The sequence below is a fragment of the Temnothorax curvispinosus genome, unplaced genomic scaffold (assembly GCF_003070985.1).
Source record: "Temnothorax curvispinosus isolate PA1 unplaced genomic scaffold, ASM307098v1 QBEX01011048.1, whole genome shotgun sequence".
NCBI classification, from domain to species: Eukaryota; Metazoa; Arthropoda; class Insecta; order Hymenoptera; family Formicidae; genus Temnothorax; species Temnothorax curvispinosus.
This window is the reverse complement of record NW_020220828.1, coordinates 2,839-18,276: the sequence shown is the minus strand read 5'-3', so window position 1 is coordinate 18,276 and position 15,438 is coordinate 2,839. Positions and strand designations below refer to the sequence as shown.

General features: G+C 33.8%; 1 protein-coding gene across 1 annotated transcript; it reads right to left on the bottom strand.

Moving 5' to 3' along the window:
• Positions 1-1,445: 1,445 nt before the first annotated feature.
• LOC112461090 lies at positions 1,446-10,420 on the bottom strand. Its single transcript, XM_025026165.1, has 9 exons — positions 10,338-10,420; positions 10,025-10,077; positions 6,466-6,563; positions 6,128-6,254; positions 5,384-5,505; positions 3,092-3,220; positions 2,762-2,864; positions 1,721-2,115; positions 1,446-1,534 (listed from the first exon to the last, which is right to left on the bottom strand). Exons 1-7 carry the CDS (start codon positions 10,418-10,420, stop codon positions 2,838-2,840), a joined length of 639 nt encoding a protein of 212 aa, XP_024881933.1. The 3' UTR covers positions 1,446-1,534; positions 1,721-2,115; positions 2,762-2,837.
• Positions 10,421-15,438: the final 5,018 nt, after the last annotated feature.

The following is a 15,438-nucleotide window of genomic DNA, read 5'->3' as shown; positions in this document are numbered from 1 at the left end:
TGGATGTTAGAAATATATTTAATAATTATAATATACAATCGAGTTAGTTTACGTTTTAGTTACGTTAGTTTACGTTAGTTTACGGAATTTTAATTTCGATACAGTTGCCACTAAGTTGGTCGGGCGACAAATGGCTGACGATCGCTTCAGTTTCATGGACATACATAAGTCTTGCAACACAGGAAACGGCTATTTCAGCCTGTAATTTGACTAACAATCGACGATATATTCTGACTTCAACATGACTAATTGTCTACAGACATGGGTGAGATTTGATTGGAAATCGTAGCGCCGGATCGTACAGGAGTCTTTTATTGTTAATGCGGTATTATTTATGATTTAATGTTCTGAAAAAGGCCAAGTATGGCTCGAAACGTAAACTAACTCGATTGTATATTATAATTATTAGATATATTTCTAACATCCATTAATACTCAAAATTGGCCATTGTTCATTACTCAGTAATTTTATATAGTTCAACAAAGAAAAATATATTCTTAATATTTAAGAATAATTTTCTTGAATAAAAAGAGAAAAAATATTGGATAGAGTGTAACGTATTTTCAAATCAAAAATTATAATTTTCTTAAAATAAGATCAAGTAATTTCTATTTAATTATTTCTTTTTCTTAAAAAGCGAAAAAATATTGGATCAAAAATAACATTCTTAAATCAAAGATTGTGTGCATAGCGCACATGTTGATACAGGTCTGCACCGATCACTTGTCTACACGGGTCGACGGAAGACACAGCAAAGTCGCGAAAGTGATTGTGAGATTTCAACATTTCGTGAGATTGCAATGGAAAATTTGTTGCTATAATGGGGACTGGAAAGCTTAATTGCAACTTTTAAAGGTAAGTATTATACATGTAATATCCAGTATATGCGTACAATGGTTTGTTTCCAGAAAACAATCCTACGCAATTCAACCTTACATACTTACTGAAGGGCCGAGATAAGAACAATTTATATTATTGTAAATTGTACTACTAAGTATCAATTTAAAATAATACAAAATTTAATACAATTCTTTTCTTCGGGTTTTATTAATGCATATTCTCATATTCTTAAATTAAAAAGTAAATTCTGTAAATCAAAATATTTGTATCAAATTCAGACTTATTTACGATTATAAAACAAAAAAAAATTAAAATTCAAGTTAGTAATTTTTTATTTTAGTTGAAATGTACGTTTCTGTATATATTGTTCAGCCATTTTTCTTGATAAACAATTAATGTTTTTTATACATATATTGAGTATTAAGAAAAATGGCTAAATAATATATGCAAAAACGTAAGTACCATTTCAAATTAAGTAGAAAATTACTAACTTGAATTTTAATTTTTCTTTGTTTTGTAATCGTAAATAAGTCTAAATTTGATACAAACATTTTAATTTACAGAATTTACTTTTTAATTTAAGAATATGAAAATGTGCATTATAATTGTTGCCTTAACATTAAAATAAAAAATCACTCACCGGCCGATGCGCAACAGCGGAGTTGTAATCAACTACGTTGATCAGATAAATTATCTGAAACATACAAATATTTTTATATTAAAGCATTGCAGTGTCCAAGATAATCGATACTTGTATTGTACCGATTGTACGAGTAATGAATTAATGATTCGAGTATAATGTAAGAGCGAATCACGTCGCGCTTGAGAAAGTGGTGGAATCCGCCACAGGACAGCAAAATAATAAACGAATATTACTCACCTTACGGTCGTTCCGCCGTTGCTCGATGCCTCCCAGGCCCCCTCCTCCTCTCCGTGATCCTTCACCAATGTGCATCTCCGTCGACGCACTCACTCACGATATTCACGAGCGAAAATCGACGATATCGTCGCTCATGATCGCGCGACACTTTGCACGGCACTCCCGGTATTAATCTCGCGACGCGGCGCGTACTTTATTACACGATGATGGAAGGATTGCCAGACGTCGGAGATGCCTGTACGATCCGCTCGACCATCCCGTCGGCCTGTGATGCCCCGCAGGTAGACGCGACGAGCAAGTCTTACATGGCGGAGAGAATTTCGTAAGTCACATGGCCAACTTTACTCGCCAGAAACAACCGTCGCGTGGACTGCTTGTCAGGCGATTTTGCTTAACTGTAATCATAAATCATCGATATATGTACATACATATACACCTATATTTTCTAACTTATTAAACTGCGCGTCGATTCTTTGTCGGACTTAAAAAACTTTATCTTAATATTTTTAATTTTAATATTCTATTTCAAATCTGACCAATTAATTTTAATATTTTAATAGTTTTCTATTATACCAAAAGATATTCAGAAATCAATCGATTGATATGAATCCTTTACAGGTATATTAAATATGAAAGATAAGACGAAAAGATATAATAAGTTCTCGCCCTAGAAGTACATCTACTTATTCAGTGACGTTTAAAAAAATCGTCGACGGATGACGAATGAGAGCACGATATAATAGACATAGTATAAGTAAGAATAGTAGGTATCGAAGTGTACCTGCTGTTTTTACTTATAGTGTGCAATAGAGCTGTTTTCTTTAGCTGTAGTACAAATTTTGCATTTAAGGTAAGTGTTACATACAAGAAAGCATTAGAGAGTGAAAGAGGATAGATAAAAACTGTTAAAAAAAAAATACAGAATACGCAGCTGAAGAAAACGGACTTGATGCGATAAGGCGGAATAGAAGCTAACGAAAAACGGAATCCGCTTGGCCCATATAGATAACGAATAAATGCCAAAAGCTAGGAAAATCTTACTTTTAAACCCGGGTTAGCACTAGTTATGTTGGTGGTGGCCACTGCTCGCCGCTGACTGTCCTTCGTGTAGCGTCCTTTACACCAGTGGCAGCGAACTGTTTGCCTGCGTTCGATTGCATTCAAATGCGTGCGTGTGCGGTCGCCGATGAAATTCGGCCAGAATTCAGTCAAATCAGGTTGTGCCGGACGACGGGGCGAAACGAAAAAAAAAAAGAAAAAAAGGATGATAGACGGCTATAAATGTTTATGTCAACTACTGCATGGCATACGGAAGTGCATACGGCTAATTTTTATGTGAAGATGACAAACGCGAGAGAGAAAAAGACTCACCTCTTCGTGACTTTGTTCACGTTCGATATTAGCCAGACTGGACCGCGAGCCACGTCTGGTAGAGCTCTTTTCGTCGCCCAGCAGCTGTGTTACTTGTGCCTTGTTATCCAGCTCTACCAGCTCTACGAACTGCAAAAAAATAAAAACAAATGGTTATATTATAAATCCGTATTATTAAACTAATTCAATCAAATTTTAATTTCTATATTACTTTTTATTGTATATGTGTGTGTGTGTATATATATATATAAATTGGTTTCAGCAACACGTTTGCATGATTTTGCACACTCACGCTTTGCTATCAAAGATTAAATAATTTTAAATGTTTAGATCATCAAGTATTAAAACTTAAAACCATATAATCAATCTTTGCAAATTTAAAATTAAAATTAATAATTCCTTTTGTAATTCGCGAGCTAGAGAATTACAAAAAGAATGTTAAACATTATTTAAATATTAATTAAGATTGTAAAATTCTACAATATGACATCATAGCAATGTCAGCGGAGCGCGATTTATGCCAGCACCATTCAGGGCTGCGTTCGCATTCCCCACCCGAGTGCTAAAAATCTAATAGTATATGCACTGTTAAAAAAATCTGTATTAAAAATAATATAAAAATGTAGGAAATTTTTATCCAGGCACCGTATATAAAATTTCAAATAAGAAGTTGAAAATTAAAGGAGTAGTATTTCGAAAATAAAAATATCGAGCAGTAATATTACTATGCTCAACTATTTGAAAATTCAAGGAATTTTGATCTTTAAGCATATTTAAATTAAACAGGTTTTCTAATTTTCATGAACATAAACTTAATTTAAATATACTTAAAGATCAAGATTTCTTTACAAGTATCTGATTTTTCAAACAGATGTACATAGTAATATTACTACTCTTTACTTTTATTTTCTAAATACCACTCCTTTAATTTTCAACTTCGTATTTGAAATTTCATATACGGTATCTGCATAAAAATTTCCCACATTTTTATATTATTTTTAATACAGATTTTTTTAACAGTGCACATACTATAAAATTTTTAACACTCGGATGGGGAATCCGAACGCAGCCCAGAAAGAGTGCGTGAAATGAGGAGTGTTGCAAATAAGAGAACGACTTCCGTGGCCAGTAATGAATTGCATCGGGGCTCAATGTCGAACGACGGTTTCACGTACACTGTCAGAATTCGAATCGATCGAAAATCTTGATTTATCCGAGGATTTATCTATTGTCTGCCGCAAACGCGCGATACGGAAATCTTGCAAGAGCATCGACTTGATGCCCTTTCGACGGAGATCTTGTCCACGAGGCAGACGACGATCGCGAACGCGACGCGATGATAGTGATCGGAGGCGAGCTCACATGGTGAGCAGGAAGGTCATCCTCGAAGATAGCAGTTGACCGCTCTTGGCGACTCGAAGTATGAAGTCGTGCTTCTCCCGGTTGAGCGGAGAGGCACGTGTTAAAGAACGTTTCGGGTTCCTTGCGACAATCACGCACTTTTAACAATTTAATTGGGCGGCAATGCCACGCATGAATCGGTGGAGAAACCACGCACACAGAATATTTGCCGTTTTACCGAAATCACTTGATTTGGAGACGTGCGAAACGAGTCTGACACGAGGCCGTTCTCTTCCGCCAGGAAAGTTCTCGAGAGACGGAAACGGGGGAGAGATCCGGAACGCGACAACGCGACGCTCTCTGATTAATCCGATAATTGACCGCGTTGCGCGAGGGGCGCAGTTATCGCGAACAAAGACACTGCGCGTGTCCGGACACTGCGCCGTGCTCTGATTCTCGCCGGCATGCTCGCACCTGTGCGTGGGGTGGCATCGACGCGTGATCAACCACGCGGGGCGGCGTGATCGACAACCCCGGATCGAATATGCCACGCGACTGACGACAGGCACGTAGCGGTCAGCCTCGCGGCCCGATGCTTACATCGAGATTGCTATGTTCAACCATTAACATTGAATATATTATAGTTGAATAAAATATTTAAAATCCGATTAATGTGTTTAAAATTTCTTTACACGAAGGGATATTAAAAATATAACTGACAAACTCAAGTTTCCAAATTATTTATAATAATAATTATATACATTTAATTTAAGTTTTACACATTTATATATATTTAATTTAATAGTTTTTATACTTTAAATAATTAAATATTAACATTTTACGTAAAAATGTTTAGAGAAATATTTATTTTAAAATATATTTTTGATAATTTTTAGCCGCAAGTTTAAAAAAAAATAACGAAAATGTACTAATAAAATGTAATACACTTACATGTTCGGCTAAATCGACTCCAAGTTCCTCTTGTAACAATAATGCTTCAGCAAGTAGTTCTTCGAGTTTGTTGGCTTCCATTTCTAAAGTAGCCAATAAATGTTCTTCTCCTTCGATCCCACCTTAAACAAATGCAGAAAATGCTTTTAATAATTTTATTATTGTAATGTTATTTTTAAGATAAAAGAAAATAAGAGAGTAATTCATAAATTATAAATAGGAGAATGCACTTATTATATGTAGAAAAAAAATTAACGCATAACTTTTTATCGTTAGAGAAGATACAAGTTGACGCCGATAAAACCTATTACTCTTGGAAACAACAACTTAGAATATGGAGTAGTACTATGAATTAAATAATTCTCTCTGATGAAGCAGTATTTAATACTAGAGATAGGTACGATAGCAATGTAAAATACAAATTACATATAGAATCAGTGCATTATAAACTTTGATAATATAAAAACAATAAAATGTTTTTAATTATAAGATTATGAGCAAATAAAGGAATTCGACGAAAAAAAGAACAAAATGTGTTAAAATATGTTTATTAGAATAGCATTATGTATTATATAAAAATAAATTATAAAAAAAAATAAATAATGGTACAAAAAAAATTCTAAAATATAAATATAAATAGAAATAGAAATAATAAGTGAGTTTTTTAAAAACACCACTTGTAAATAAAATAATACATTGAAAAGCAATATTACAAGATCTCTTCTATATAAGATTTAATTTTACCTGTATCTAACGATGGTTGTAATTCTTCAATCAATGATGCCTTGCTTTCCGATTTTTGTTCGTTTTCACTTCCTGGTATTATACTGTTACCTCCATCGAAGTTTAATTGTGGTTCTGGCTGGACAGACTGTTCAGAAGCATTAAATATTGTCTTTTTATCAGCAAGATTAGAAGTATTCTGTACTACGTTTGAATCGGCAGAGATGCCAATATTCAATGAAACTGCTGTGGAAATGGAACCGATTGACGATCCAGACTATTACTGTTGCGAAAGGTGTAGACGGAGTCGTAGGTGTTGCAGGGTTATCTGTAACCTTTCCGTCACTATTCGAACCTACACGGCGAATTATATCCGGTGTTGAAAAAAGCGCGGGACCCAAAGTATCAGCTGCATAGTCTGGAGCCTTTCGATTATCTCTTTTAGGCTTCTTCGCACCTGTAACAAATGTTTCAAATGTAACTTAATGTTATGTAGCTCACTTTAATTAATTCTTAATTAATTAAATCCGTCTATACGGATCTGTGAACTTATTCGAGATTTATCTTCATTTTGCATATAATAGAAAAAAGAAAATATCTTATTAATGATTTCGAAATTATTTAATTTTCAGATCGAATTAATTTCTGAATTGAGCAAGACATAATTATATTAACTTCTTACTAAATGGTGATCTTCTTGATGTTAGCAAACACCAATAAGTAAAACATTATTCTTCGCATATTTTTCCCGATTTATCGTTAATCAACTTCAGTCGGATTTCCGGCAGATGCAAAAAAAAAGTAACATGTGACGCAGAAACAGCAAGAAACGTTAGTTACGCTCTATGTGCGTCGAACCAATTTCAGAGATGTTTCAATGTAAAGGGAAAGAATAATAGCATGGCGGTGAACTAAATTTATATCCCTGCATCCAATTTTTACAACGGTATATAGTCTGCAAGCTGTAGTAGACTTCGGCCCGTATTCTCAGTTCACTTTTATCGATAAATGCGCGCATTTATTTCTAAGACTGTACAGTACATGTAACGTAAACTATACATATGTTAAAATGCGCGCATTTATGATAAAAGTGAACTGAGAGTGAGTGAACGGGCCATTGTGTTTATTGCTTCGTACGCTTTGATGTCATCATATCATGCGGCGAGACAGCGACCGCGACAGTGCAACCATTGTAGCAGGGATGCGATGCGATGTCGTCGTTTTACAAACAGATTCGAGTAACGATTTTTAACAGTTTAACATCCAGCACGACATATTTTGACCAAGTGTCGTGCTCAACGTAACTGTTAAAAATTGATTTTAAAAATCGTTAATCGCATCGGAACTTTTCTTAAAACTAATAACTATAAAACACTGAACTCTCTTACAGAACTGTCAAAACTAATTGTTAGAACCGCGGAAAATCATTAGCGCGACACTTCTTGCGAAACGTCGTGCTGGACGCGGATAAAAATTGTTCAAAAAGTGTTAATTGAAGGAATATTGATTTGAAATTGTATAAGATGTGTAGAATTCGATTAAAACCGGGAACTCTCGTCAAATATAATATTCAACACGTTTTGATACTTCAGAGGATGGTCGTGCTAGATTCGCGAAGTTAACACATTTTTTCTATTTCGATTTTTTTAAATAAGGAATGTGGAACTCGTTTATTTTTTATCACGTTTTAATACGTAGAACTATGAAAAGTGCTATTAAAACTCTCGGTATATTTTTGAAATTATTATCGTAGAATGTCGGGCCAGTTTCACGCACAGATCCGAGAAATCGTAGTTCGCATATATCACACGCGAAACTCCCCTCGATACATCATTCAAAAAAGTGATATAATAATCGCGACCGATCGTAATTCGTCCATATCTCACCATTATTTTACGTTTACGCGAGCGTTAACGCTCGCGCAACTTACGATAATTCCCTTATTTACGTGTTATCGAATTATCGGAAGTTACTACATATCCCCGTTTACGCGGAGGAATTATCGTAAGTTACTACAGAAGTAACGCTCGCGTATAAATAATATTTGTCCCGTCACCCGAAAAAAAACGACCGCGACGAGCGTCTTCCAGGAAAACGGCACCGACGGGAAACATGGCGGATGTATATCGCGCTCGCGACGAAAACCACGCGAGCTTCTCGACGGGACGACATCGACATGGTGATCGCATTCGCGAGCGCAATTACTCGCGTCAAACAAATATGAAGCGTTGCGTACTTACAGGAGAGGCGAGGCACGATACTCCGATGTCTCCGGCTCCGGATGACTCCGATGTAAAACTGTCTCAAACTCGAACACCGGCTTCGATCGCGGGTCGATATTCCAGGATTCCACCGTCATGCGCGAGAAACGGCGACGAAAAAACGCAGGCTCCGCAAGCGTCGCGTACATCATGCTGGACGACGATTAACCCGCATTTTTCGCGATAAGCGGCCTTGTTTCTAATTACGAGAGATTGTCGAACGTACCGATTCTCGCGGACACCGGCCCGCGGCCGTTGGTCGAGACTCCCTCACCGCCGTGTCCCCTCCGTAATCCGTTCAATCGAGAGACGAATACGATATCGTTATTAAGTACACACATCACGCAGAATCACGCTCGCTCGCGGCCGAATGCGATTACGATCGAAGCTGATCGAAGGATCCACGCCGCGTCGTGACGTCGCGGCCGTATCGCGCGGTGTCCTGATGGGAACTCATATGGGAACTGTCCCCCACCCGGCCCGCCCCTTACATTCCTTCGCGCGGCCTTCGCGCGGCTCGCGGCCGTCGCGGGGCGCAGTGTACTTGCCGAAATTACTATACGCGCGCGATAACGAAAACACGCGATTGGCCCAAATCAAAGATGGGCATGAATGACATTTCATGATTGACGATTAATAAATAAAAATTTATTCGTTATGCTCTTATCCATTGAATATTAATAATATCAATTAGACAGTTTCATATAAAATACATTTATAATGGTTAAACTTTTTAATTTATTGTTCAAGTAGCAAAAAATACGAAAAAGAGAAAAAATATAATTAATTGTGACAAATAAGACATTGACAGTTTTACAATATAAAGCTTTTAATAATTTTATTTTCCTCATGGTAATTAATCATATCGCATGAGCACTGAAAATCTGAGCAAGATATTTGTGTCTTATATATATTTATGTCATAGCTCTGTCTAATTGATATTATTAATATAACATATCCTTATATAGTATTTTCTACCATGTTTCCTCAAAAAAATTTGTATTTTATCTGTGTATAGAGAATGCTCAGCAGAAAGTGGAATATTTCTACCAAATATGAAGGTAATTTATTATTCACAGAAATATTATTTTTATCATCTACACATTATCACTTTTTAAATCTACCAGTGAAATACATTCTTTATTATATTTTTTATTTATGCTTACGAGATTATCTGAACTAAATTTTAGACAACTGAGATATCTCACAATATTTTCTAACAGAATAGCAAAATGTGCTCGATATAACTATTCTGTGAATTTTGCACGCGGTGCATTCTTACACAATAAATCGACCAATACTTATACTTATATATTATACCCAGATAGCACAGTTGATCTTTATGAATTCATAAAGATCAGATTCAGATCTTTTTGAATTTATAAAGATCAGCTGTGCTATCTGGGTAGACTTCCAGAATTATATATTAAACCTAATTTTGAAATAAATAATCTATTTATTTTAAGGCAATGGATCTTTGAAGTGTTATATATTTATTTATAGTATTATATTCTTTCTTTGATGAATATATTTATATACATACATTTTTTACAATACAACACAACAACACAACAACAACATATCAGATATATATTATATACAATTTATCTTCACAGATCTATTACCTCAATTTAATAGAAAATAATTTATGACTCACCGATATGATGGCGTAACAGCGCCGGCAGTTTGCAATGCAAACTGTGTCGAAAACTGCAAAACACAAATGTATTTGAATTAGAACAATGCACGGAATAATTGCTATTTCAAAAAATGATTATCACAGGCATAAAATAATTGTATTTCCGAAAAAAAGTTTTTCTTAAGTATACAAGCTTTTGGGAACTTTCCAGCAATAAGCGACACAAGTCGACACAAGTGTCGTTTTGTCTCTGTTACTCATTGCCAAAAAAGAAAGAATATTTGCTTTCCATTTACATCAAAACTCAGATAATTCTCACTTGTGACGTCACAACTCATTATCAGTTAAATGCACGTTCTTTTTGCATGCTGGCAAGTGAGATTCAACTGAGTTTTTATCCACAATCGAGACCATGTGCTTTAATAAATGTAATAAACTTACGGAAGTTAGAGCTACCATATGCTACCATAGACATTTCTAAAATAATTATGAACCTTCGATTGCGTATAAAGCTGGGTCTAATCAACCAAATCTTAAAGTATTATATATATGAAATAGGGCCAAAAAGACTGAAGAATAGAATTAGAAATAACCTGATATCTCAAAATTTGCGGAAGTTGGAGCAGCCACGGACATTTCTCAAAAAATTCAAAATTTTATAAAGAAAGAAGCTTTTACCGATTACCGCCAAATTTAATACCATTTTTCCTTTAATAATACTCCACGTTAAAAAAAAATTGTGCTCAATATTTCAAAATTTGCGGAAGTTAGAGCGGACATTTCTCAAAAAATTCAAAATTTTATAAAAAATGAACCTCTTTACTAATCATCGCCAAATTCAATACCAATCTTCCTTTAATAATACTCTACATTTAAAAAAAAATTGAGCCCAATATCTCAAGCAGAAGTTAGAGCATATACGGACAACAAAAGCGTTACAGACACACACATACACGGACATTTTTTTTAACATAATTTTTCGACGTTTTAGAACACTGAACATATTAGCATCAAAAACTCATAAAACAATATTTTCTTTGGTCTATTTCTACCCCTATTTCATATATAATTCTTTTAAATTTGATTGATTAGACCCAACTTTATACGCAATCAAAGGTTCATATATAAAATTTACGAAAACAAAGCTTCTTCTATGAGGAAGCAATAGATCTCATACAATCAAAAATATATAATAAGGAGTAACAATATTTCTCAATTATTGAATGTTATTTAAATGATGAATATTACAAGTAATCTTTGCTACAGCGGGATATATACATATGTATATATCGCGTACATGGAGCGAAGTAAGAAAACGTAATTTTTGTTTTTTATTTTATAGTCTGTACTTGAAAAAGCCGAGCGATCAAAGCCAGAAGAAAGATTCAAGATTTTGTACAATATAATTAAATCGGCACTGGCTAAGATAGAAGAAAACACAATGTAAAAAAGGTAATAAATACCGTAAGATTTCCATAACTGTTTGACTTTTGCACTTTAAAGCAAAAGCAGACGACCCAAAATCTTACATACTTTAATCTCAAATTCTCATAACTCTAAAAATCTCAACATTTACAAATCAATGGATGGTTGTCCCCTTATAAGTGACTTGAAATAAATTTAACTATAAACTGAAGTAAATTACGCACTCAATGAGTATAATACAAATTGAGGAATTATAATTTAGGTAAAGATTTGGCCACGTTCTTTGAAAATTTATAGTGTATTATGTATATGTTTTTGATTCGCACACTGTAAGCCAAAATATTTGGCATAAAAAATAACCGCGCCTAAGAACAATCTTTAACCGAATGTAATATGAATGTTTCAGACTTTGCAAAGAGAAAATTTCAAGATATCCTACATGAAAAATGAACGACATCATTTTTATAATATGGTGAAATTTTCTTATAATGTAGTCCACCATCAAGATAACACCAACTGTGTAAGTATGTCTAATTTGATTAATCGATAATTTTATTTTAAAACTCAATATATCACTCACGCAGAGTAGGCATCAATGCGTATCTATAACAATATTTTCGTATTTCAGGAATATTTCTGTGACAATATTTTCGTATTTCAGAAATATTTTTTTGAAATATATACAGGAATAAAAATATTCCTCAATCACTGAAATGTTATTAAAATATGATGTATGTACATATATTACAAGGTATATTACAAGTAATCTTTGCGATAAGCGGGTCGTCACGTATATTCGGTGAAGTAAGAAAACAAAATTTTATGTTTTACTTTACAGCTTGTGAGCGAAAAAAAAACCGACAAAACAAATAAAGAGGGAAATCTTTGGCTCTCGTACGAGTTTACTAAGATTGAAATATCATTCTCGGCTAAAAAAATATAATTAAGATGCGGAATTTGATATATGTATAATATTAACTTTATGTATCATATATACCTACATTTTATATGCATTATTATAAAGGAAGACATAAAAGACAAAAGTTGTTCAAAATATAGACAATTAATCTTTAGGGATTTTATAAAAAAAAGTAACAACTTATTTGGCTACGTAACTGAGAGATCGATTTTTAGTAACATGGATACAAGTTGTTACATTATAATAGTCAATATTTTTATAATTTCACTGTATCAGAGAATGTGGAAATTAAGTAAATGAATTGAAATGCATCGAGTAACGTTAAGAAGTAAAATACAAGTCCTTAAATTAGTCAATATTTTTAATTTTACTGTATCAAAGAATGTGGAAATTAAGTAAATGAATTGAAATGTATAAAGTAACGTTAAGAAGTAAAATTCCAAATTCTTATTCTTATGGAATAATCAAACGTAATTGCATAACTATTAACGTTACAAGTGAAATTTACAGTTAATAATTTCACTAATTTGTTATTGAAAAGTAGTAACTGTAGGTACAACGGCAATTACTTCTCTTTTTCGGTTAAAATACATTTTCTATTTATGTTAAAAGATAATATTTTCATAAATTGTTTATATCTTTAATTAAGATTTAATTTTATTATTTAGAAATTAATTGAAAATTACAGAATGCAATTAATATCACTTATATATAATCATACTTAATTGTCACAAGAGATGCTTGATTTGTTAATAATTTTAACTAACCTTATGACCGAATTATTCAATCAAATATTCATTTTCCGGGTAGGAACGATCATCCTGAAGAATGTCCATATATGTACGCTGATAGTGATATGATCGCTTCGACGGACTGGAGACCCATGCACGCAACTTAGTTCTGAACTCCAACGGAATTCGGATCGCCCGAGCGCAATGGCAACCCGCGGAAATAATCGGGCACGAGGGTGGCGCGTGACGGAACGAACGTTGATCGAAAATTGCTGCACGCAAAAAGAAACGGATATCTTTGAAGCCAGTATAGAGCGGAAATCTTGAGACGCGAGAATAGAACGGAGATCTCGAAACGCACAGTAGCATCACAGACTCTCGCTTGCGTCGCTGATGAGGACAAGTTCTTAAACCCGCGAGAAGAGCGTATTATACTCCACTCGCAACAAGCTCGCTCCCAATATCACGGGAGGCCGGTTTTGACTCTATTCTCGTGTCACGCCCGCACTTCCTCGTCAGAACATAGGAACTTTATTGCGCGAGAAATAGTCTCGTTGCCGATTAGACCGATAGGTCTGAACCGAAGGTCCGTCAAGCTTGAACTGAGCTCGCAGGATCGTCGCACAACACGCGAATTTTCGAGTTTGGAAGCGGCGCAGGTATGCGGAAGCATGCCCCGCGCGTGATACCATTGTCAGAGACGCGTGTATGCGTGATCGACTACACGCTGTAGTCGTTCGTCAATATCTAAATATAAGGAACTTGAATTCATGAGTAACGGCGAATCCGGAACAAAATCCAAATATATGAAGATTATTGTAAATAAATAATGACATTTTTTATAACAAATTGTAAAATGTTACATCCCGTTTTCACACACATGTAATGAGCCATAATTCATCTTAAGAAGAAGATTACATCGTAGATAGAAATAATATAAATTTGTGGAATTTTTCATCTCTATCTTTAGAAGGTCTAAACTGAACATTCTGATCCTTTAGTCGACGCTATTAGAAGAGAAACGTTACACTCTAATGAATTAAATATTCCAATGATAGAGTATGATTATTGGCAGCCTGATGATAGAGAAATTATGCAAATAAGTTTATTTGACAAGACTGTTAAGATAAAAGATAAATCTGTTCAAACTGCGACTGAGAGATACTTTGCATCGATTAGGAAACATCTTCGACGAAAACGCAGCGATTGGTTTAAGTAACTGCGATTTTATCCGGTGAACTCGCTGAGCTAAAGACAAAAATGTGACCTGTTATATAAATTTAAAAACATCAAAAAGATACTTTTCATTTTTCAGCATGTACCTACTATTTGCACAAAATACATTATTTAAAATAATTTATTTTAAATTCTTATAAAAAAATGAATAATTATGAAAATTGTCAAATGCCATTATATTTTTGAAAGTAAATGGGATACATTTCTCGTAAATATATTTTGTTATACATCGAAAATAAGACATTATAAATTTTACACGTTAAAGTTAAATTCATATTACAATACTTCGAAGTGCCACAACAAATCAAGGGTAACAATCATTGCGGTTTATATTGCATAGAATATACATATGCGCAAACTAATTGTATGTATATAGTGAATAACATCAGTTGCTTATTTAAAATTTAAAAACTGTTCTAATGATATATATTTAAACATATATTATATACTATAACTATGTTATTTATCAGGAAAAAATGAAACAAATATGTAGACAAGAGAAAAATGTTATATACAATTTAACAAGACATAAGTAGAAGACAAATCGAGTACGTCGCATATTTAAGAGAACATGAGTGTCATTGATGATAGCGAGATGCTGGATTCTTGCACTCTTAAGTACACGATGACTCGGAAAACCACAAATTCATTATCGTTTTGCGATAGATTACTAGATTTCGATTAGAACATCGAATTTATCTTTAATAAAAAACGATATATTTATAAAATTAATCAAAATTGTCGACTGACAAGTGTTATGGTTATGGGTATGGGTGCTTATACTGTTATATACGCATATAATTTTTATTATTTTAAATTATTATTTAAAAAAAAATGCTTTCTTTCATGTATTTCTTTCAAATCATAATAGAGTCTTTCAAAAATCGAAATTTTGATCCGAAAATCTTGTTATTCTCACTTATTACTGGCAGGATAATATTAAACTAGATGTCAATCATTTATCGTTATGTTGATACTTATTAGATCCACAGCTAGAGATCCAGACGCAAAATATGATCTATCGTTTTGTTCAAACAAAGAACGTTTACATCTACAAATCCAGATGTCTTATTTCGAAAGCCTGTCGAAATATTAATATCGGGAATTTAACAATAAATGTC

Bases quoted from the DNA above. Each gene is read 5' to 3' on its own strand.
- LOC112461090 (XM_025026165.1), bottom strand. From the start codon at position 10,420: ATGGTCTCGATTGTGGATAAAAACTCAGTTGAATCTCACTTGCCAGCA. The intron at 10,078-10,337 runs GTGACGTCACAA...TGTGTTTTGCAG, and splicing joins CATTTAACTGATAATGAGTT to TTTTCGACACAGTTTGCATT. The intron at 5,506-6,127 runs GTAAAATTAAAT...CATTTGTTTAAG, and splicing joins ACAACCATCGTTAGATACAG to GTGGGATCGAAGGAGAAGAA.